This window comes from Leishmania mexicana, chromosome 24 (genome assembly GCF_000234665.1).
Source record: "Leishmania mexicana MHOM/GT/2001/U1103 complete genome, chromosome 24".
In the NCBI taxonomy this organism is placed as follows: Eukaryota; Euglenozoa; class Kinetoplastea; order Trypanosomatida; family Trypanosomatidae; genus Leishmania; species Leishmania mexicana.
In genome coordinates, this window is record NC_018328.1 from 814,188 (window position 1) to 836,555 (window position 22,368).

Here is a 22,368-nt window from a genome sequence, read left to right on the forward strand (position 1 = left end):
GAAAGAGGGAAGTCGTGTTTGAGACGTCATCCAGAGGAGAAACGATTGGCAACAGTAGTAGAAAAACGAACAGAGGAGAACAGAGAGAAGCCAGACACTGCCGCCGCATGTAAGACGCACAAGAAAGAGAGCGCGACATTCGCCTGGAGCGCTATGTTGCTCCGACTCAAGACATCACAGTACTCGGTGCAAAGCACCGGGAGGCATTCATAAGCGAACACCATGTGCACCCGTAGAAGCACACCCCTCCTGAAACACAGACATACAGACGCACACACTCTTACAAAGAGAGGCCGGGAAGTGATCAGGAAAGGATCGGTCGCTACAACCTGAAGATGCGCAGGCGCTCGCACACACACACACACACAACCGTGCAGATCGGTTACTTGATGCAGCCGCTGTGCCCTGAAGCTGTGAATTGTCCCCGACTTTCTTTCTTTTTCGACGCGTCTGACTGACAATGAGAGACAATAGTAGATGATAAAGAACGAGAATGGACAGAGAGCACAACAGCGCCTATCATTGGCTCTAAGAGAAAAAAGTTTGAGTCGTTCCCTTTTTTGTACATCTCTTCCGCGTTCTCTCCGGCTGCTGGAGAAGCAGACAAAGACACAGTGAGATCAGGAGAGTTAGGGGTCGACAGGGTGACGAGGGAGCGTGAGAAACTAAGCTGAAGCAAAAACAGAACTACGAAAGTAAAAAATATATATAAAAAACGGATCTGCCCAATATGCATGCACGGCTGTAGGTACAGTATACGTTTGCCTATACAGCAGATTTGTCCGAGAATACAGGGAAGTGAGCAAGCACGAAAGAGAAAGAACCACGGCTGATGGCATAGAGCATGCAAGGGGAAAAGGGAAAAAGATCATGCGGCAGTGCGTATCGATCACCTTTCTCCGCCGCCCGAACAACCTCACAGCATTATGCCTACTCTCACCCACACATTTTCTTTGAGAGTTGGCGTAAGGGGAGGGAATGGGTACGGATGTTATGGGGAGCATGCCGCGATTCTGCATAACCGTACCTTGACATATCACTATAGGTTTGAACAGCGGCGGGGAACAGCGCACCTAGCAGGACAGAAAGCAACATGAACCACCATGCTCACACGGTGCGGGCCTGCGTGTGTGCTTTCGCTTCACTCTTTTTCTGGCGCATCCGTATCGTGTTCGTTGGCGTTGAGTTCTCCCCTGCTTTCTTTGGTTTATCCGATTCTTGTCCTTTTCTCTTCTTCACAGTCTCAATGAAGTTCACCGGGAGGCATTTCTATGCTCATTCTGATTGCTCAGTCTTAACAGGAGAGAACGACGATTCAGCCGCACCGATTTCACCCAGGCCTCTGAGGTGTATTTGGCTTTCTCTTTTCACTCAGACACCACCCACTCGCCGACACAAAAATAGACAAATAAAAGGCAGGAAGACACGTGACAAGGGAGAGAGAAATTTACCCAGCGCACCAAAGGGAAGAAAAGCAGATAAAAGAAGGGTAAAACAAAAAGTACACTGTGCCCGCCTTTTTTCCTTTGGCTTCTTTCGTTTCTCTCCTTCTGCTTCCCACAGTACGACTAAGCCTTAGCATGGGTAATCGAGCCGCATTTTAGCCAGTGCCTGTGGGAAAATGTGCATCTCTGCAACGGCTCTCCCTCCAGTGCTCGTTTTTATCTTTACATTTTCAGTGATGCAGTCCAGGTTGTAGGCGTTGTGTGATACACCATCGATCCGTGCTTCGTGAGCACCGATGAAACATGTAGCGCACACTGAAAACCACCTGCAAAGCGAGGTACACTTTGTTCAACTCCGCCATACCCTGGTTTAAGTCCACCACGGACACCTTTTTCGACACTGTCAGTGACAGCACACACGCACGCGAGACGAAAATTACAACAACCAGAGGCGCTCAGCTACCGCGGGGCTACACAAAAGCCGAAATTGCGCGCGTGCACACACACACATACACACATGCGCACGCACGTCAGAGCACACAAAGCGGCCTCAAGAGATCAGCTTATCCTTGTCCACCGCCTGTGCAACTTCTCTGCATGGCAAGACGTTCAGGCGTAGAGACGACGAATCACGCATGCACACTTACTCAGTGAGAAGCGACTGACTTTAGCAAAGTGCACGCTTGTTAAGGACGTCATCACCCTCGCCGCGTTGCCTCTAACCCTCAGGATTGCTACAACTCAGTCAGGAGTCTCTGTGCAGAGTTGCTAATGAGGATGAAAACCAAAACTAAAGCGCATCTGCGTGCAGGTTCATCTTTTTTTCCACATGAATCATTCTATGCCGCCTGTCAGCGCATCAGCCTTAATCGGTCACTACCTTCAGCTTCGCAACGCGCAGCTGCTGAAGGTAGGACTCGGCGCCGCACGAGTGAGCGTACACCCCACCAGTGAACGCCGACGTTGCGTCTTTGCCAACGAACATGTCCAGGATGCGCTGGCCGCCGGGGTGGTTCGAGTACCAGATGACGTCCTTGCTGTTGTGCGTGTAGCCAGCGCCGGTCTGAATGCTGCGCATCAGGTCAATCACTTCGTTGTTGATGACCGTCAGCTTGCGGCCCTTAGCCACTTCATCCTGGACTTTCTCCCAAGTCCACTCCGCAGAGATGGGGATGTCGAGCTGGCCTAGCCGAGTCTGTGCCTGCTCCATCGCCTTCTTCGACTTCTTCAGCAGCATCTTGTTGAAGTTAGCATCGATGACATCGTTCGGCGTGCGCACGAGGTTCTTGGCACCGCCGAGAAACGACACCGCGCGGATGATCCACTTGGTGGGGTCGTAGTGATACCACTTGATCCCGTTGCGGTAGTCCTGGGCAAACTCGTGGTGGAAGTTGTGATAGCCCTCACCAAAAGTGAACAGCGCGCACACGAAGGAGTCGTGCGACGAGTGGCGGTCCGAGTAGTTCTGCACCGCAGCGAAGAGGTTCGTGTGAGCCAGGCTGTTGATGAAGAAGGTGCAGTGGTGAACGAACACGATCTTCGCGAGAGCGGCGTAGAAGTACCCACCAAGCCAGTCACCCCAGCCGAGGCCGCAGATCACCGTGGGTAGGATGACACCGGATAGCATCGCCATCTTAAAAAAGTGCTTGTGCTGGAACTGGATCACGTAGTTGTACTTGAAGTCCGACACGTCCACCTTGCCGAGCAGGGAATAGTCCTGCTTCATGATCATCCACCCCATGTGCGAGAAAATGAAGCCACGCTGCGCGTTGTAGGGGTCCTTCTCCGTGTCCACATAACGGTGGTGAATGCGGTGGTTGCGGGCCCACCACTTGGCCGAGCCTTCGAAAGAGCCGGCGCCAGCGAAAGCGCACAGCCACTGGAACGCAGTGGAGGCCGTGTATGAGCGGTGCGAGAACAGACGGTGGTAGCCAACGGTGACGCCGAGGCAACCATTGAACATGTAAAAAAGTACGGCGGTGACAAACGTTTTCCACTGCAGTGGCACGCCCATGAACACGGCAGCGAGTACGCCAGCGATGGGAAGGCCCAGGACAGCCACGGCAACATAGTTGATCTCATAGTTGCCCTCTTGGTACGTGGGCTGACGGCGCGCAGTCTCCTCCGTCATGTCCTTACCCTTCTTCTCCACCGAGGTCATCGTTAGTAGCACAAAAAAAAACCTGTCGCAAGAACACACTGGCTGTTCGCACAGCACGTCAGCAGTTCGACGCAGCCGTTGTTGTGTTATCCAACCCGGACGCCGCGCGAGGACGATTATCGAAGACACAACAAAGTACGGCGAGAAACACGAGGAGGCACAAGCAAAAGGAAGCAGGGGAGGAGGGGGAGGGGGAGGGGGAGGGGAAGATGGGCGAATGAAGTGCAGCGTATTAGAGGCTTGGAGAACACGGTCTGTCAGAGGGTTTGTGCTAGTGTGTGTAAGTGCTTGCTCTCGCCTGCGCGGGACTCGTGATTGGGGTGTGCCTACAATCTCAGCGGATGCTGCTTCGAGACGTCGACTCTGACTGCCCTTTATTGTTCTGCTTTCACGTTGCACAGTTCTTTCTTTTCCCCCCTATGGAGGAAGATAGGGGCGCATGTCTGCGAGGGCAAACGCACAGTTAAAGTCTGATTACACGAAGTAGAACGTCATTTAAAGAAAACGAGTAGTGGACACACACACACGTCAAGGAAAAGGACATGGGAACAGCACCGACTGCTAATAAGCAGTGCTCCGTTAGTGGACCCAGATGCGCACGCGCTTGTCCTTCGAGCCTGTGGCCACCTTCTGCCCATCTGGGCTCCAGTCCGTCGCGTAAATCTCATCGCTATGACCGGACATGTCCTCGACAAGCTCCCGCTTCGCTACGGACCACAGCTTCACAGTGGTGTCCTTGCTGCCGGACACCAGCATGCGAGAATCGAGACTCCAGCTGACGTGATACACCGCTGCCACGTGCCCGCGGAAGGTGGTGATGAACTTGCCATCCTCGGCATTCCAAAGCTTCACGCTCTTGTCCGCTGAGCACGAGGCTAGCATCGTCCCGTCCGGACTGAACTGGATGTGAAACACAACCCCCTGGTGACCCGTCATGCGTGCCACCGGTGTGACAGACTGCTGCGGATTCCACAAGAACATCGTGTTGTCATCGGAGCAGCTTACAAGCCGCTCCGACCCGCCAAAGCGAGACACCACAGCGTCATAGCGCTTCCGTGCGTGCGCGCACATGTCCTCGCGTGCGCTGAACTTGCGATCCTCGTGATCGAAAACGCCGGTGCGCGTGACAAGATCTGTGCTGAGCGCCAAGAAATTGACCCAGTGTGCATGGCCGCGGAGCACGCACCAGGGCGAGCCGGTGCCGGCATCCCACACTATTACCGTACGATCCTGTGAGGAGGAGTAGATGCGGTCCTCGCCACCCCACTTCACACATGTGACGCACGACTGATGGCCAGATAACGAGCGCTCCAGTCCCGTTGCCATGCTCCACATCTTTAACGACGCGTCCTTGCTCGCCGAGACGAAGCGGTTGCACTGCGGGTTGCGGTGCAGCGGCTCCCATGAGACATGAGAGACGTACTGTGTGTGCGCCTTGTGCTTCTTGCACTTAAACCCGCCGTAGTCACCGTTATGCGTCCAGTTGGCTAGAATCCCGTCCTTGCTTCCACTCACCAAGTAACGTCCATCCGGAGACCACGAGAGCACCTGCACCCAGTTCGTGTGCGCCTTGAGCTCCTCCACGGGAGTGAGGGTGTTCATGTCCCAGATACGAATCTCCTTGTCCCCGCCGCCAGTAGCCAAAACCTGGCTGTCTGGAGAAAAGGATACCACCAGCACGGCCTCGCTGTGGCCGTCCAGCGTACCAGCGCAGCGCGTCACGGGACGAACGCGAAACACTGCCTGCGGCTTGTACATAATCTCCACCACCGTTTCCTCCGGTGCAGCGAACTCGAGCTTCTCAACATCCTGCGGACGCACGCGTCGCCCTTCCTTCAGCATTCGCGCCACGTACTCGTCCTTCTGCCTCCTGAAAAGGATGTCCTGCACGCTACTGTTGATTTGCTCACCATCGATGAAAAAAGCGTACGGGATCGTTTTCGCCTCTTCATCTTGCAGTAGTGACGAGAGAAGCTCATCGAGCTGCTTCGGCGTCGCAGACGCAGGGAGCAGGATTTGAGTGCCGCTTGGTGTCCCGTGCTCATCCAAAAGCCGTACCATGACCTTCGGCGCCGTGTCGCCGTCTTCGTCGCTGTGCAGCTCCACCGCGCAAACAACGTCGCGCTTCTGTTTCTTCCGCACTGGCATGGCTGCGCACCTTCCACAACAGCACCGCAGCAGCAAGTACAGGAGCTAATAGCGAGACACCACGAAACGCACACGACCCGCTGCCGATTGGCAATGCTGTTATATAAGAAGAGGAAGAGGGAGAGGGGGGGGGCGTGAGTATAGGCGTGTGGGGGAGGGAGCCCAATAAAAACGGGGTGCGAGAGAACAAACAAGCCAAAAGGAGAATAAAAGGGGAGGATGAACGGAAGCACACATGCAAGCGTGAAGAGAGGTGCGCTGCGAATAACACGCGATACATTCGGGATGAAAGAAACGATGTTGCTGTAGGGAAGTTACCGCCAGCAGGCAGGAGTTGGGTAAAGGCGAGAGCGACAAAGGCGATGCAAGAAACTGAGAAATAAAATTCTCAAAAGGTGCGGTGTCTTTTTTTTCCTGCTTCGCTGCTTCTGCTCTCCGTCATGACCACAATGCCATGAGGCGCACGATGTGCCACGTATCTCCTTCCCTGTACCTGAATCCCCCACCCCTTCCTTCGCTCGGTCAGCGTGCTCACGGTCATGGGAGAAAGGGTCGGTTGAGCGCAGCATAATGCCGCAGGAAAAAAACGTCACACAGCTTCTCATACGCATGACCTTTGCACACATAGGTGACAACGGAAACGTCAGAAGAAGCAGAACCAAAGTATGAAGCGCACCACCGGCTTTTTGTCATGCCGCCTGCGGCGCAGGAACTCTCTTGTTGTCCAACCACGCCGCAACATGAACATCTGAAATCCGAGAAGAGCGGTCAAGAACACGTCAAACACAAACACCAAGATTGCGCCAACGTTTGTGATTGCGCCACCGTGCGCGAAGGCCCACAGGGCGTACTTGTACAAGAGGTAGCTGAGGTTTGCCACGCCGGTTACAAGACAGCACAGGAACAAACGCTTGTTACGGTCCCCGACGCAGTTGCCGATAAAGTAGCAGTGGTGGTCCATCTGCTGGATGTGCGAGCCACAACGTCGGCAGTAAGAAATGCCGTCATGCCCTTCCCCCGCAGCACTATGGGGGGTGACCTGGGGTACACTAAAAACGCACGACGCGTAAAAAATTGCGAAGAGCCCCACGAGGACGAGATAAGCAACATCCGAGGAGTGGCATTGAAGCAGTAGTGACAACTGCACACCTCGCAGATACGGCAGGTGGTCGACCACGTCCCACACAAAAAAGAGCGGGTTGCAGGCGCGAGCATCAGCGTTTCCGTCCGTCTTGGTTCGAGCCACGAACATCACGATGTAATACTGCCACGCGAAGGAAAGAGTGACGAGGGCGACATGTGCCCTGCCAAGGATGCGCGACCGAGTGTACACCGACTGAGGCGCGTGCTGAGACCTGCACATGGCCTCGCTAACAAAGCACTTGCCAAAAACGAAGTTGCCGAGCATCAAGAGAGCCGGTAGGAACAGTGCCGCATACACCGCCCCCCACGACGTGAGTGCCTCCTCCCATGTCGTCATTGGGCTGGGTGCACTTTTGGTGGCCTGAGAGACGTCGAATATGATTGCCAAAGCGAGACAACCACCCTCTCCTGTTCTCCTCCGGCTTACCCTCTCCTTTTTCTTTCCCCCCCTCCCCTCCATATCAGGGAAAGGGGACCAACGCATGCAATGTGAGGTCGAAGGAAGAAGGAAGAAAACAGAAAAGGGGAGGAAGCGGTGACGAAGACTCACCACCAGATTGATGATCATCGTGGGAGGGGGGAGGGGAAGGGGCAACAGTGACTGCAGATCACCAAATTTCAAAGCGGTTCAACTGCATGTCTACAGCATCCTGCACCCCTAGCGAAATGTAGCTCGGCTTGCTTGCTGTAGCGAGCAGCACTCAATGATGCACGCCATGCCTCCACCTTCTAGGGCTTCTATTTCGTTCTTCACTTTTTTCTCACTCAATTTTTGTGCACTCACTGCTTTGTGCAAAGCCGAGCTTCCCCCATCGCACCTTGCTGAAAGACTACTCAGCGCCCAACGTAGCCAAGTCGTGGAAGTATGATAGTAATGGTGGTGGGGAGTAACAGAGCAAGCGCTGCGGCAGCGGTGCGGTTTTCTCGTCCGAAGGGGGGGGGAGGATCAACCACTGACGATGGACCGCACGAGGGTGAGCTGCGTCATTACCCCTTGTCCTCGCTGTTTCCGCCACCCACTGTATGAAGGCAGCCGGTGGCGGCCATGGATCGCTGCATGTCACAGAGTGCACAGAAACAAAACTAAATCACTAAGAGACAAGTGCGATCGACGGGCAAAATGGAGGGAAGGCCTCGACAAGAAAATGAACAGCTTGCTGAGCGGGGAGCGCAAGCAGTGCTGGGCAGATGAGGAGGAGATGAAGATGCAACAGTGTTACATCACAGAGAAACTACAAGTAGGACCAAAGCAAAAGGAAGACGAAGATGAGCAGCACTCACTCCCTCTCGTCATCTCGCTTGCGCTTTCGACTACCGCCCCCTGGCTCGCGCACTGCGGCGATACCACCACTCTCCTCCTCCTCCGTCTTTGGCGCCGTCACGGTGCCCACATTCTCGGCACCGAGTGTTTCCGAAAAAGATGCATACATGGCAGCTGATGAAGTCAGTCTACCCATTCTTCGGAGAGTCTCTTTCGAGAGCAAAGTGGTGCCGAGGTCCTTCTCGTGCTCCCATGGCTGCGCCATCTCCTTGAAGAACCCCCGAGCAACCGCGACGGCCGCATCAACGCTCAGATTGGTGTTGTTCTTTAGGCACTGAACGATCCAACGTGGAATCTTCTTGATCTTGTCATTGAGCGCGAACCGCTTATCGACCAGAAGCATCATTCCGTAGTCTGTCTTGTTACGCAGCACCCGCCCGATGCACTGCGACGCCTGGCGCATTGCATCGAAGTTGCGAAACTCGCTTTCTGATATGCCAAGGCACACCTCCATCCAGTGCATCCGCTGCCGCAGGGGCTCATCGTTCGGGGGCAGAAAGGGGACACCGAACATGACCACGGCACGACCGTAATGGCGATCGAAATCGATTCCCTCCGCGATCTTGCCGCGAGCAATCGACATGAATATGGCACCGCGGCCAATGTCGCACGCTCGGCGGTAGTTGGCGAGTGCGACGGACGTCTCCTCTACGCCCTGAGTCTCGACAAAGATGAGCTTGTGCTTCGCCAGCTTCTGCAAAAACCCGGAGCTGTGCCAAGTGAGCAGCACCTCGCCCATGTACTGGTACCCCGTGAAGAAGCACACCATCCCGTCAGGAACCGTCTTTGCCAGCTCGAGCAGCAGACTCTCGTACGCCGACGTGACGAGCGCCTGCGCAGTGGGGTTGGTGCGCACCTTGAAACTGCTGGTGACCTCCTCGGCTGTGATGCTCACGCTCTCCGAGCTGCGGGTCACAATCACGGGTGCAATGCACTTGCGTGACAGGGTCATCTGAAACGACTTGGAGATGGCAGGGGTAAAGCCCAGGATTTTTGGATAAATGTCCATTGGCGAGAGTGTGCCGGAGGTGAGGATGACGCTGCGGTACCGGGAAAAAGTGTCCCGAAGCGCCAGAGAGGCGTCCACGCAGACAGTACGGATGACGGGATCTGGAATCTGCGGCCGCGTCGGGTCGAATGCTTCGCACACCACCACGAACCCCGGTTTCTCGTACCGGTCATCCGTGTAGTACATGGAAAGCAGTGTGTACATCTGTGCAATAAGCGCTACGGGGCGATACTTGCCAGCATTTGTGACTTGCAGCGTTGTCAGCAACACCTTCAGGCGCTCAGACAAGTAGCGGAAGTGGCTAATCTCCAGCGCGCACTCCTCTTTCAGCTTTGTGAGAAACGTCAGCGGGTCAGCTACATATGTACGAGTGATACGCGCCACAATGCGATGCGTAAAGTCGACAAGACGCTGCATGAATGCAAGGAAGTGGTTGGCCTGGCGCAATGACGCGGGAATGGCCCCCTCAGCTACGTTGGCTGGAATCGCAGGCGTCTCCACCAGTGCCCTCTGCTCCAAGTCGCGCGCCATCTCAGCCATAGCCAGCCCGTTCACGAGGCGGTCGTACTCATCCTGCAGCTGCTGCCGGTTCGTCGCCTTCAAATGGTCCAGCTCCTTGCTCAAGTCCTTCATGTTCTGCTTTGCGTCCAGAGAGTCTTTCTTCGTGAGGATGAGTGACATGGCCTCAATGCAAACATCGTCCACATTGTGGCCCTCGTCCATCACGACAATCGTGTTCTCGTTCAGGAACTCCTTCGTCACTTCCGACACTACAGGGTCGACCATGTACAGATACGAGTGCACGATAATGTCGACAACAGGGAGGGCCTTGCGCACCAGGTAGTAGGGACACACGTGGTGCTGCTCACCAAAGTCTTTCAAGTCATCCAATGAGTACACCCCAGGAGGAAGCTCCAATGGTGCTTGAACCAGTGTGTCATAATACCCACATCGCCCTTCCTGCTGCCACGGAGCCGTGATCGAGCGACAGCCGGCGTCCACTTCGTCCGGGTGAATAAGCGAGGCGACGCTAGTCTCAATGCACAGGTTTTTTTTTGCTGTCAGACAGAGGCCCCGCAGCGGTCGAAGCTGCTCGCCCTCCGCCTCCCAGTGCTTGAGCAGCTTTCGCATTTCGCCCATCGTCTTCACCATCTCCTCCACTGTTCGGGTGCAGTATACCACCTTCCGCTTCTCGTAGGCGTGGTGATGCAGGTACGCGACCAGTATCGACAGCAGCGAGATTGTCTTGCCGGTGCCCGACGGCATCTCCAGCACCATGTGTCCTCCCTTGTCAAGGCCGCGTTTCAGCTCCGTTATGTAGTCCAGCTGCTCCGGATAGATGTACTCGTACGGGAACACCACGAGCACATCCTCAACGTAGAGCTTCATGGCTAGCCCCCACAAAACACGTTCATCTACATGTCGCACCCGGTCTGGCAGCGTTACTGTTGCCTTGATGCAGCGCTCCTGTACCTTCGCGTCGCTGTGAGAGTGGACCGTGGACGCATCTACGATGCAAGAGGCAGACGAGGACTCAATGAAGTTACGTTGACGGAAAAATCAAAGGAAGGGAATGAAGGAAAGTGGTTCGACACAAGAGAGAAAGACAAGAACATACAGGAAAATGCGCATGGAGGGGTAACGAGGAGAAATTCACACGGGCAGCCCCTATGCACTTTCCCTTTCGAGGGCAATCAATGCCCCGCCCCCCCCCCCCTCAGTGGCGTGTACTTATGTGCTTTTGTGGGGAACAGGGAGGAGAGAGAGACGACTGCGCAGCTGATGTCCCACTGCTGTTGCTGTTGCTCGAGACAACCTCAAACTGCAACCGCAGGCGGCTGGTGCTAAAATTTCACCGCACTAGAAACCGCACCGCATTGTCTCGACAGTAGCAATAGCCGACGCCACACCACACGACCTCCTGTGTCCACGGCCTTTGTCCCTTGCCTCTCGGCTAAGGCGACGACAATCTTACTTTGTTGTGCGAGTCACTTACAGCAGTGTCAGAAGTCGTACGATCAGCACGCAGTGAAGCATAAAAACAGTACCGAGAGAGAGAGACACCACGCTTCAGGTTCCGTGTTTTCCATCTGCTTGTATTCACTCAGGCAATATAATGGTAGACGCCTTTGCTGCGGGGATCGCGGCTAATGTACTCTCGTCGGATCAGCTCCTCTATCCGCTGTTTGATCAGCTTGACATCCGGTGAAAATCGTGAGCTCAGCTGCTGCTGACACTCGAGAACTAGCTCCGCGTGGTCAAGGGAGCGACGCCCTTTCATAATACGCACCAGCGCTCCGTCGATGGCCGGCTTTCTGTCCTCTTCGACTTGCTTTGATATGTGCTCGCTTTCGCCAACGCTCACGCGCGCAAGTGACGGAGGAATTCGCATCCGCCGCGCTCTGCAGACAAACTCGTCGTTGACTGTAAGCTCGTCATCCATCTGCAAGAGCGCCTTCCCAGATTTCCTGGTGAGGATGCGGCTGCGAATGAGAGGCGGCAGGTATCGCTGGAGTGAGGCGAACGTAACATGGCAGCGGTCCCCAATCTGCTGGGGGGTGCACACTGGCGATGAGTTGAAGCACAGAAGAATCAACACTTGGATGCCACACGCAAAAAACAGCTGAGTGCCTTTCTTGAAAGAGCCCTGCAGCTCGCCACTGCTGCACTCGTGCGACCACGTCAGCACACGGCCTGACTTACCGGCTAGATAGTCATCGCGAAGCGGCTCCAAGATGCGCTGCAGGAATGGCGGAACAACGATGTCGGGCTCGTCGGAAAGTCGAGATGGCCAGATACCTTTCTTAGCAACGAGGAGTTCCACCTCGAATGTCACGGGTACGTTCTTCTTTGCCAGCACCTCCATTGCACGAAAACTGTTGGACGTCTCCCAGTCGTGTAGCATGCTCTCCAAGCACGCGGTGCTGGTCGGGCCACAGCGCTGCCGGAAACGCTGGATAAGCGCGCGCTCATTTGCCTCGCTGAACTTTTTAACAGGCAAGAGAATGCGGTCGGCCATGTGTTCGCGAGATGTCGCTATGAAGCGATCGCGCTCCGTCACATACGCCAAAGTGGCTACAATGCGATCCATCTCTGCACTGCCTGGCCCCGCCTCCTGCTGGAAGAGGTAGTTCACATAGTGCGAGAGCCACTCACAGAAGGGCACGATGCGGCTTTCGACACCACTGCAGCTGCTCGTGACGGCAACGCCGTGGTTGTAGCATGCCTCGAGCCCCTCACGAACAGCCTTGGAGAGAGTGAAGTCGAGCTGGAAACAGCGCGACAGTAGTTGAGGGTACACCTCCTGCAAGTGCATCATCCCCGTGGTGTAGGCCACGACATCAACGGAAGCCTCCTCATCTTTGAACCTCTCGCACAGCTCCAGACCCTCAGCCTCGATTTCCTTTTTGATCAAGCCCGCGAGAAGTGCGATGCCAGATTCGCGCCTGGAGAAGAAGCTGTTGCACATCTGCAGCTGGGCCTCATCGCGGCTTCTCAACATCGCTAGAACACCGGAAGGCGAGTCCACTAGCTTCCGCCGTGTGACGGGGGAGTCGACAAGGGCAGCCTCGACGCACGTCATAATGCGCTCTTCATCCTGCGTGGAGAAGTAGCGACGGCAGATGCTCCGCTCATGCGTGAGAGCATCGTGAACGCAGCGGAGGAAGACCGCCGCGTCGGCTACCGCATCCCACTCCTGCAAAAACCGCTCATAGTCCCGCTTCGTCTTCTCCAAGTAGGGCTCTAGAAACGCGGTGACGTAGATTGACTGAGTGTCCTCGATGTTCATGGAGGAAAAAAGTCCGATTGCCGTGGAGATCTGCTTTCCGTCGGTGCTCACGACACGATCCCCCCTCTCTTTCAGAAGCAGCTTCTGCGTAATCGACCTCACTACGTCAGCATTTTTCTTGAAGACCTGCTCCAGAAAAATGCTCAGACCCACCTGCTGAAGCGACGGCTTTGAATGGTACACAATGTAGTACCGAGACAGGTATCCGAACGTCCGCATGTTCCATTTCATTAGGATCTTGTAGTGGTCCCACACGTCCAAAATCTTCTGAAAAAGCTCCTGTTCAGAGTCGCCGGAAAGGTCGCGGTATCGCCACAGGTAGGTAGTGAGCATTTCATTGTACTCCATGTACAGCAGCTCCCCGGCGTCGTAGCCGGGGTACTCGGCAGACTTCGATGTGTTCCGTGTTGCCGCCGTGTAGACGGTATTGTAGTGGTTCATTTGCCTCTCGAAGGTGTTGTATCCTCGGAAGTCGCTATCCGCCAGGTCGGCGAGGGCCTCGAAATCGGCCTTCATCTTGCGCAAAGCCTGCCGATCCTCTTCCAACATGGTTACTACTCTCAGCGATGAAAGAAACAAGTATTTCTTTTGTGGTGAAGTATTTCACAGCGTAGAAGAAGGGAGAACGCAAAACCTTCTCTTCGCACTTGCTCAAATGGATCACTTCGACGACGATCAGAAAGCCTAAAACGATGCTCGCGGGCACCCGGCTGCCCGCTCCAGTTTTTGCTCCCACCGTGCGGGTCCTCACGTGATTATGCAAGCGACTAACGTCTCCTCATCAGACGCAACACCTTCGCCTCAGCACGTTTTCCCACTTCTGCAGCAAAGCACGCCGGACTGCCTGTGCTGCAAAGCCGTCGCTCTCTCGGCTGCCTCGGCTTATCCACACAAAACAAAAATTTGGGATAATGCAAATATGAGGACAGTTGCGACAGTGTGTCGTGATGAACAAGCGCACACGCCTCACGGGTGAAACCAGCCTTCACAATTTTGATCTTTGAAATTGGGTGGGCTCATGAAGTCGAGGAGGAAGGTAGAGAGATAAGAGGAGAAAGCAGCTTGAAGAAAAAAGGAAAAAGGTGGTGGAGGTGCATGCAGAGCAAGTGCTGTGGCAGCTGGTTTGCCTGAACTGGTTCTCTCACAACCAGAGAAGGGTGAACCTTGCCAAACAGATCCACATGCAACTCAACAGATGTTCGTGTCTCTTTTCTGTGCCATCGATGGTTCCTCATTCTTCCCTCTTCAAAACGTGAGGAGGAGAAACGCACTCCTGTGCACCTGCACCATGATTGCTGTGCAGTGTTTACATGGCTACGGCGCGGGTAGTGTCTCCATACCTGGCGCCAATACGCTCAAAAATAGAGTTGATAGCTGCAGAAGTGCGTCCAAGCGCGGCAACTAGCTCCTCAATCGTGCTCAGCTTCTTTTCCAGCCTGTCCAGACGACTCGCCACAAGGAGGCATTGATGCGAAACGTCGTCGTCACACTGCATCAATGGAAGCACCTCTCGTGAAAAGTCGTCAAGAGAGCACAGTCTTTCGTTGATGGTGCGAAGCAATGCAGTAATCGAGACAAAGCTCGGCACAGCTGCCAAGGCTGATCTGGCTCCTGCTGAGCACAGAGACGCGTTGTAATCCAAGGTCACCAGCTCCTCAGCAGTTTGGGGAAACCCGGAGAGCAGCTTGTCGAGCGACTTCTCCAGGGATACGAGACGGGATAACAAATCACCAGAACGGCTCGAAGTAGTGCACCCTTTGTATGCCATCAGACGTTGCCGACCCTCGCCCAGCTGACCCACGCGGAGAACCGAAGCTTCAGCTTGGCACAGAGCATCCCAGACGTTGGCAGGGAAAGAGCGTGAAGCAGTAGCGTAGTCGGCGCCGCGAACATGTTGTAAGTAATTCGCCGCATTCTCGTAGCAAACACTTGCTGAGGACAAGGCACCACTACCTCGCGGCAACACATGTGATCGCGCAAAGCCTGCGCGCCCTGCAATTGACTCGTACCGTTCCATCGCTACACACCGCGTCGCCTACAAATGCAGCGAGGAGTCTCTGTCTTGTCATACGAAAAAAGGCCCTAGTGGAACGCAAAACGAGAACTAATAGGAAAGGGGTGATAGACAGCAATGATAACCCTCTTTGGAATTCGTCAGGAGAAGACGGCAAACTTTACTGCCTCATCCGTTCCAAAGGCCTCACATTGATTGGCGCAAACGCGCTAACAACGTTCCTGTAACCCTAGCTCACATGAAGCCAGCAAAGAAAACGCATGCAAAATGCGTGCCTCCACAGCTAGAAAAAACGTCACTTCTACTGCCGTGATTCTTTTCTCGTTTGTTTCAAAATTGAACCCAAACATCTTTCTTTTGTTGTGTGAATTGGTGGCCTAATCTACATCACACACGTGAGACGCAAAAGGCTCACAGCCTACGGTGAGCATTGCTCCACATCAGACAACAGCACTGCAAACTCCTTTTCCATGTCCGCGGTTCGCTCGCGGAGAGATTCCAACTCTCTCTTTTTGCTCTTGATTCGGCTATCAAAATCGGCAGTGCAGGTCTCTAGGTGACCCTCCAGTTTCTTCTTCGTCTCCTGAAGCTCGTGCAGGGCAGCGTCCTGCGTCGCAATCTCTTGCAGAGCGATGCCTTCTCTCACCTTGTAGACTCGAGTGCCATCCGTTAGGACGTCGACTTTTTCACTCCTCTTGGCTTCCAATTCCGCATTCCGTGCATCCAGTTCGGCACTTAAAACAAGCTGCTGCTGTTTTCGCTCAGCTAGTGCCATCATTCTATCTAAGTACACTCGCTTGAGACACTTGAGTTTTTCTTCCAAAACGACTATATCATCTGCGAGCTGCTGCTCTTCGTAGTAGAGCTCTTTAGAAGCGGCTGTTGCAGCCTTCTTCGCCTTGGGAGGCATGGTTCACTGCACTGTACTCCAACGCGCACACAACCAACGACCTTGCATTAGCCGACGCAACAGAATATCGCTCTTTCACCGGTGTGATGAGAAAGCAGAATGCGCCTCCGAAGCAGCCCACACACTTTCAGAGAGAGCAACAGGAGAACTGTACCAACCAAACCTGATCTGTATCCAAACGCAAGTGAGAGGCCCACCACACAAACGAAGCGCGAGAGCAGCAGTCCCACTAGCATACCACAGAAAACGCAACGCACAACGAGAGCAAAATGATAGTGACAACACAAACAGCATAAACACCTGGCAGAAACAGGAGAGCGAAGCGCGAAGAGACAAGAGACGATCACAGGCATAGCATCGAACGAAAAAGCAGAGGAGACCAAGTCGCAAACCGCTTTCATCATGACCGAGAGGACGGATTTGTCTCGCAACCAACAAAGAATACTGTAAGCAGAGAGGCCAGAGGCGCTTCCTAGCCTTCCTGGAAATCCGACATGTTGGTAGTTGGTTTCCTCTGACACAGCAGATAATATAATCTGCCCCCCTTCATGTTTTTTTGCTCTCTTGAACAGTCTAGAAAAGCTCATGGTTTCAACTCCTTATAACGAGCACCTACACACCCACACACAAACGATCAACAACGTGTACACATTCACAAGTCCACCAAAACTCATATTTACAAAGAGCTGCTTCACTTCTTTCGGGACATCCACCTGCCAGCTTCGAGGGGGTTCACATTACTCGCTTTTTGAATAAGTGAGTGGCTCAGCATTTCTGTTGCGCTCGGGCGTGTGGCCTCCGGGCGTAGACAAAGCTCAATAAATTCCTTGAACTCGTCGCTAAATTTGGTTTCCCGATCATCCCAGTTGATCTTCGCTGTCCCAGAAGCTATTGCCTGGCACAGCTCAAATAGTTTTGGCTTCAACGAGGCGAATGGGTACTCTCGAAATGCACATTCCGCAATTGTCAGTCCTGCGCTCCAGATGTCACTGTTGAACGAGTACGGCTTCGACTGTATTCTCTCTGGGCTCATGTACGGCACCGAGCCTTGCGCAGAAAGAGTTTGAAGATCACCACCGGAAAGTGTTTTTGCGACGCCAAAATCCGATATTTTGATTTCCCCTTTTGTGTTCGCCAGGACGTTAGCAGGCTTGATATCACGGTGAATCATGTTTAGATGATGCAGAAACTCGAGACCCTTGAACAGCTCGCGTGCAATGTAGGCAAGCATATCCTCGCTAAAACCCTCCGGATGTCTGTCGATAAGATTATTCATGGTTCCGCAGTCCATGTACTCAAGGACAATGTACAGCCGTCCATCTCGGAAAAACGCCTCATAGGAGGAAACAACATTGTGGTGCTTCACCGCAGCCACCTGACGAAGCTCCGCTTCCAAGGCAGAACGCATGTCATCTGAGTCTCCATCGAAAGCAATGTACTTCATCGCGTACTTTTCGCCCGTCAATTTGTGCTGTGCAACGCGAACTTTTCCTTGCGAGCCTTTGCCCAGCTCTGAGCCGATACGTAAATCCTCAAATTTGATCTTGTTCATGACAGCATCTGATTTTGGTTGGCCACCAGCTGACGATGACCCAGGTCCCTGAGCTATACCCGTTTGCTTCACGCGCATTTCGACTCCGCCCTCACCTTTCACCACTAGCGTCATGGTATCCGTAATGGATACCCCCTTGTCGTGAGGTTCAACATGAAGCTTCTCTAGAGCCTGCGGCCGTTTGGGGGGCATTAAGGCACGAAAAGAAGCGCAAGCACACCACAGAAAAACAAAAGAAATAAAGGAAAAAGAGGCCGAAGAAACAGACTCACTCAATCGCGCACTATCCGTGATGGCGAGAGGAACGTCAAGGTGTGATATTTTTTGTTGGTGGCCGCCGGCAGTGACCACAGAGTCCAAGCAAAAGCAGTGACAGAGCGAGAGTGAAAAGGGAGGTTACGATGCATCGGGAAGTAAACATGAAAAGAAAAAAAAACCTACGCCTAAAACGTTTCGACGCAGACATTGCTCCAGGTGCACGTTCGGGTGCAACCCTATCCGCCAAAGCTACTCCGGCTACCAGGAGAGTAGCTTGCAGAGTGCTCATAAGGTAGTAACCCATACGCAACTGATTACTGATTCATTTCGATTTTTTTTATGTAAAACTCGATACAGGTGGTCGTAAAGATGATAGCCCGGCTATACGTGTACATGTTTCTTTTTTATTATTTTTATTTGTGCAATTTCACATCGTCATTTTTTGCTAAGGAAACACAAATACCGAGTCGAGCAAAATTCTCGCTGTACATTTCACTTCAAATACGAGAGGAATGGTATGACAGAAGCATAAGCTTCTCTCGTAAAAAGCGCAGTCGTTCTCCGCAGAGCGAGGAACAGAAGCACATACGCGCCACACAACGCATTTGAACCAGCATAAGGTAAGATATTATCAATGCATGGCAAGAAGAGAACAGCGGCGAACTCATTTCCGTCGTCACAGAGCAATGCGTCGTGCGAAAAAAAAAGGCGGCCAAAACATACAAACACAAAAAAAAACTTCGCCTCATTCCTGAGCTCTTCGCTGCTCACGTTCAGCTCGCACTTTCGCACGCCGCTCTTCATCTCGCCTCTTGCGCTCGCGACGCTTCTCAAGCTCTGCCTGCTCTTTTTCGGCTCGTGCCGCTTCTTTTTCTTGTGCAATCTGCTGTTCCTCGCGCAGCCTTTCTTCTTCCAATTTCTGCCGGTACTGGAACTCCCGGAGTCGCTCAGCAGCAGCCTCCTGTTCTACACGCTCCTTCTCCCGCGCTGCATGAAGGTGGCTACTCAAGTGCCATTGCGTCACCAGCAAGCACATTAAATCATCCTCTGTCTCGAAAAGTTTGCAGCGAAGGAGTTTTTCCTCATCTTCCACAAAGGAACGCTGATTTCGAAACAAAAATTGCTGATAGTCGTAATAGTCGACAAAGAGGAAGTGCCGAGGTTGTAGTAATGCACTTTTTCGTGCGGTTTCATGCATCATCATCATCTCTACAAAAGCAGCACTTTTTTGCTCGGACAATCGTTGGGCCTCAGAAAGCTGCGCAACGTTGTACTGGGAGCGCAAATCATGGCGCTCAAGATACAGTTTTTGAGCCTCTTTTCGCTCCTCGAATGCCTCCCATGTTTCCGTTATCCACTTTGTACGCTCTTCACCTTCCGGATAGCCTTTTCTTAACGCATAGGTGGCCCACTTTTCCGCCAAAAGACCACGATGATCCTCCGCAGCTTCCTTAAGTTCGAGATCGGCGCGTGTGAACGCGGCCGCTCCCTGTGCCCGTTCGTCAGCGCCTCGGATTTCCATTCCTATAGTTGCAAAAGAAGAGTAGTGCCACCGTGGAGGCAAAATGTTAAGCCTGGAAAGGGGAGGAGGGAGAGGGTACAGTGCAATGCGTCAGTTCATCATGGGTGTGCAGTTAGGTGCAAGAGTACACATCAAAAGGACAAATTCTACTGCACATGTACCTTGGTGCGCTACCTTGCGAAGGGCTACGCAGTATGAATCAGCAAATATTCGCTTTTTTATCTTTGTTGTCAAGTTTGCAAAAAGGAGAACATGCCTGCTAGAACCTTTTTCACCATTGCAAGCTCACGTGAAAGAAAAAGGAAAATGTGTGGTAAGCTCTCTTTTTTGCAGAGCCCGCATTCCACCGCTTTCACGATGGAGCACAGGAGAGGAAGTTGCCTTCACCGCGTTCGTCTCACACACCTGTTCATTTGCTTCCCTTGAACTCCTTTGCCATCACACCCTACTCCTGCCGCAGTCCGTGATGCGTTTCTCATCGACCAAAAGCAAAAGGGGGGGGCGAGGAGGTCCAAGTACGTCACTGCTATTGCTTTGACCAGGTGCACACGCTGCACGAACAAGTTACCCGGTGATGTGTGGCGATTGTGGCGCGGACTGAAATCACCTAGAACATACAAGGCTAAGAAAAGGATGGCGGGAGGGGGAGGGGGAGAGGGTCCGACAGCAAGGAAACAGCTACGCTGTTATATGACACACACCGTCAAGGAGGCCAGAGGGAGCACATCGTGAGGGAAACGGCTGGCTGACAACGCTGCCGCCAAATGCCTTGTGTCGATCTGGGACACCTCGCCATCGCAACCGCCTCTCGACTTCGGCGTGCTGTTGGCAAACCATCTTTGTCTTCCGTTGAACGGAGCACATCACTACGCAACCGACAACACGCCAACAGCGCACGAATGTTCTTCCATTCCACATTTCTACCCCGCGCCTCCTCCAGCTGCAGCGTGGGATATTCCGTACCTCTACTGTCAAACCTGCGTCCCCGTGCACCTCCCTCTTCTGGTGCACATCACGCGTCTTTCTTCGTCTCTCTCCGTGCCCAAACCGCCGCGTGGAGACAACGTGGTGATGCGTGGAGAAAAGCTTCCCAGCGAACCCTTGTGCATTGAACTCTTCCGGTCCCTCTTACTTCTACGTTACCCGTAACGCCTTTACATTCCACAACTCACTACTATGCCTTTTAGGCTATGCCACCCGTAGCATGCGTTCAGCTTGCGTGCCATGTTCTTTCCCAGCCTCAGGCGACTGGCGCAGAAAGATTTCGATGCCTGGGGCTATCACATTCAATGGCCACAAAATCAGATCCTCTCTCCGCTGACCGGTAAGGTCGATTTTGTCGTTGAGGACATCAAGTTCGCCTACAATGCATGGAGCCTTTTGAGACTCGCCATGTTCTTTGGTGTAAAGCATCCCAAGGTGTTGAGCAACATGACCACGACAACGCCGTCGATGGACATCATGCTCTCTGGCAATCGCCTGTTCTTTATGCACTCCCACGTCAAGGCTCATCTAAACCAGTCGAAAGTGCGCATTGCTCTCACCCCTAATCATCCCCGTGCTTTCCCGGTCCAAGAGCTTGTCTGGGAGACACACTGTCGTTTCCATGATCGCCAGTCAGCAGGCGTCCAGCTAGTACTGGGCATGGAAAATGGACTGTCACAGGAGGTCGTCGACGCCTGTAACCTCTGCACCTACATTCCCCAGTACGGCTCAGTCGGCTCACTATCCATGCTCTCCGCGCTCGCCATAGCGGCACACTCAACCTGGCGTGCAGTTGTGCGGGAAGACGGCACCACTTTCCATACGAGCCTCGCTTTTCACGACCCTTCGCATGGACACATGCCGCTATCAAACAGTCCAGATAGAGTGCGACACTCGCTTCCGCACGAGATGAACTTACTGGGATGCAGCAACGCGGCCATTAAAGCTTTACTCGAGGAGAGACGGCGGACCTACGACCTCCAGGTGAGCGTGCTCATATACAACGAGCTTGGAGACCGCAACATCGGTGCCGTCATCCGGAATGCGAACGTCTTCAACTGCGAGTACGTGGCGATTGTGAATCGAAGGCGGTTCAACAGACGTGGCGCAATCGGTACACACAAGGTTATGAATGTTCTTTTCTTTGACACCGTCAACGATGATGCGGCACGACAGCGTTTCGAGGGGTATGAAGTGTGGCTTCTGTATCCATACTACCCTAATCTTGTCATGTACGAAGCCGAGGGAAAAGAAGATGCCTCCAGCAACTCATCAACCTTTGTGCGACACGAGGACCCCGTGCTACAGGCATGGGGTGCCACCCAGCACCAGCTCACCAGCGAGCATCCCCTTGTGGTTCTCTACCCTCACCTCTGTCAACAAACGGTGTTTCTAGATGACGACAGATCTCTTGCCTCTTGTGTGCAAGACGTGAAGCGTAGAAAGCTCCGTGGAATCCTGCTAGCTGTGCCTGAGGAAGGGTGCTCCCCTCACCCGTGCTTCTGCAAGCTCAGTCATCGCGTCGTGTATGTCACAAGTCCATCATTTCTCCCACACCAGACTCAGCGTGGGCTGAACCCGGCGCTTTCTACAGCGATTGCGCTCGAGAGATTGCGATGCGCTGTTGACAGCTTATGCCTCACGTCATGGCCGAACGGACCTGGTTCCCACTGTGTTTGACCCCACACTGCATTGCGCGGCGCCAGCACAGTCTGCCGGAATGTCTTCTTCACCATTGCGGGGTTTCGTCCTTAACAAAAACTGCACTCGCTTCACTCTGCCCCTTCTCTGGCGGTGTTCTCGATTAATCACCGCTCTCATGACAAACAGTAACTTCCTGAACCCAGTACCTACTCTCACCCCCATTGCCGGGTGGGATATGCGCGCGTGGACGGCTGACTCATGAAGGACTCCTCTTTTCCCCGTCTCTATTGTCGCTTGTGACCTTACCCCTTTCGGCGGTCTTCTCTTTTGCTTTCTCTGTGAACTCTTTCTCTGCGGATCTGTCGAACGGTTTTTCGAGTTCGGCCGCTCCTCATCAGCGTCGGTGAATGCCTAACACCGACGATGCAGAGGCGCGCTGTTGCACAGTACCACAGCCCTAACGGGCT

General features: G+C 53.6%; 10 protein-coding genes across 10 annotated transcripts; 1 reads left to right on the plus strand and 9 right to left on the minus strand.

Annotated features, from left to right (window-relative positions):
• Positions 1-2,310: 2,310 nt before the first annotated feature.
• Positions 2,311-3,606, minus strand: LMXM_24_2250 (putative fatty-acid desaturase; the record flags this gene model as incomplete). Its single annotated transcript, XM_003875994.1, has 1 exon — positions 2,311-3,606. The coding sequence occupies one exon, from the start codon at positions 3,604-3,606 to the stop codon at positions 2,311-2,313; it is 1,296 nt and encodes a 431-aa protein (XP_003876043.1).
• A 579-nt stretch (positions 3,607-4,185) lies between these two features.
• Positions 4,186-5,754, minus strand: LMXM_24_2260 (putative notchless homolog; the record flags this gene model as incomplete). The annotated part of the gene is made up of 1 exon (XM_003875995.1): positions 4,186-5,754. One exon carries the CDS (start codon positions 5,752-5,754, stop codon positions 4,186-4,188), a length of 1,569 nt encoding a protein of 522 aa, XP_003876044.1.
• Positions 5,755-6,397: 643 nt separating this feature from the next.
• On the minus strand, positions 6,398-7,234 carry LMXM_24_2270 (zinc-finger multi-pass transmembrane protein; the record flags this gene model as incomplete). Its single annotated transcript, XM_003875996.1, has 1 exon — positions 6,398-7,234. The coding sequence occupies one exon, from the start codon at positions 7,232-7,234 to the stop codon at positions 6,398-6,400; it is 837 nt and encodes a 278-aa protein (XP_003876045.1).
• Positions 7,235-8,174: 940 nt separating this feature from the next.
• Positions 8,175-10,616, minus strand: LMXM_24_2280 (putative DNA excision repair protein; the record flags this gene model as incomplete). Its single annotated transcript, XM_003875997.1, has 1 exon — positions 8,175-10,616. The coding sequence occupies one exon, from the start codon at positions 10,614-10,616 to the stop codon at positions 8,175-8,177; it is 2,442 nt and encodes an 813-aa protein (XP_003876046.1).
• A 715-nt stretch (positions 10,617-11,331) lies between these two features.
• On the minus strand, positions 11,332-13,566 carry LMXM_24_2290 (cullin-like protein-like protein; the record flags this gene model as incomplete). The annotated part of the gene is made up of 1 exon (XM_003875998.1): positions 11,332-13,566. One exon carries the CDS (start codon positions 13,564-13,566, stop codon positions 11,332-11,334), a length of 2,235 nt encoding a protein of 744 aa, XP_003876047.1.
• A 757-nt stretch (positions 13,567-14,323) lies between these two features.
• On the minus strand, positions 14,324-15,034 carry LMXM_24_2300 (hypothetical protein, unknown function; the record flags this gene model as incomplete). Its single annotated transcript, XM_003875999.1, has 1 exon — positions 14,324-15,034. The coding sequence occupies one exon, from the start codon at positions 15,032-15,034 to the stop codon at positions 14,324-14,326; it is 711 nt and encodes a 236-aa protein (XP_003876048.1).
• Positions 15,035-15,449: 415 nt separating this feature from the next.
• Positions 15,450-15,941, minus strand: LMXM_24_2310 (conserved hypothetical protein; the record flags this gene model as incomplete). Its single annotated transcript, XM_003876000.1, has 1 exon — positions 15,450-15,941. The coding sequence occupies one exon, from the start codon at positions 15,939-15,941 to the stop codon at positions 15,450-15,452; it is 492 nt and encodes a 163-aa protein (XP_003876049.1).
• Positions 15,942-16,632: 691 nt separating this feature from the next.
• LMXM_24_2320 (mitogen-activated protein kinase) lies at positions 16,633-17,685 on the minus strand (the record flags this gene model as incomplete). Its single annotated transcript, XM_003876001.1, has 1 exon — positions 16,633-17,685. One exon carries the CDS (start codon positions 17,683-17,685, stop codon positions 16,633-16,635), a length of 1,053 nt encoding a protein of 350 aa, XP_003876050.1.
• An 811-nt stretch (positions 17,686-18,496) lies between these two features.
• Positions 18,497-19,273, minus strand: LMXM_24_2330 (conserved hypothetical protein; the record flags this gene model as incomplete). Its single annotated transcript, XM_003876002.1, has 1 exon — positions 18,497-19,273. The coding sequence occupies one exon, from the start codon at positions 19,271-19,273 to the stop codon at positions 18,497-18,499; it is 777 nt and encodes a 258-aa protein (XP_003876051.1).
• A 1,224-nt stretch (positions 19,274-20,497) lies between these two features.
• On the plus strand, positions 20,498-21,937 carry LMXM_24_2340 (conserved hypothetical protein; the record flags this gene model as incomplete). The annotated part of the gene is made up of 1 exon (XM_003876003.1): positions 20,498-21,937. The coding sequence occupies one exon, from the start codon at positions 20,498-20,500 to the stop codon at positions 21,935-21,937; it is 1,440 nt and encodes a 479-aa protein (XP_003876052.1).
• Between the last annotated feature and the right edge of the window lie 431 nt (positions 21,938-22,368).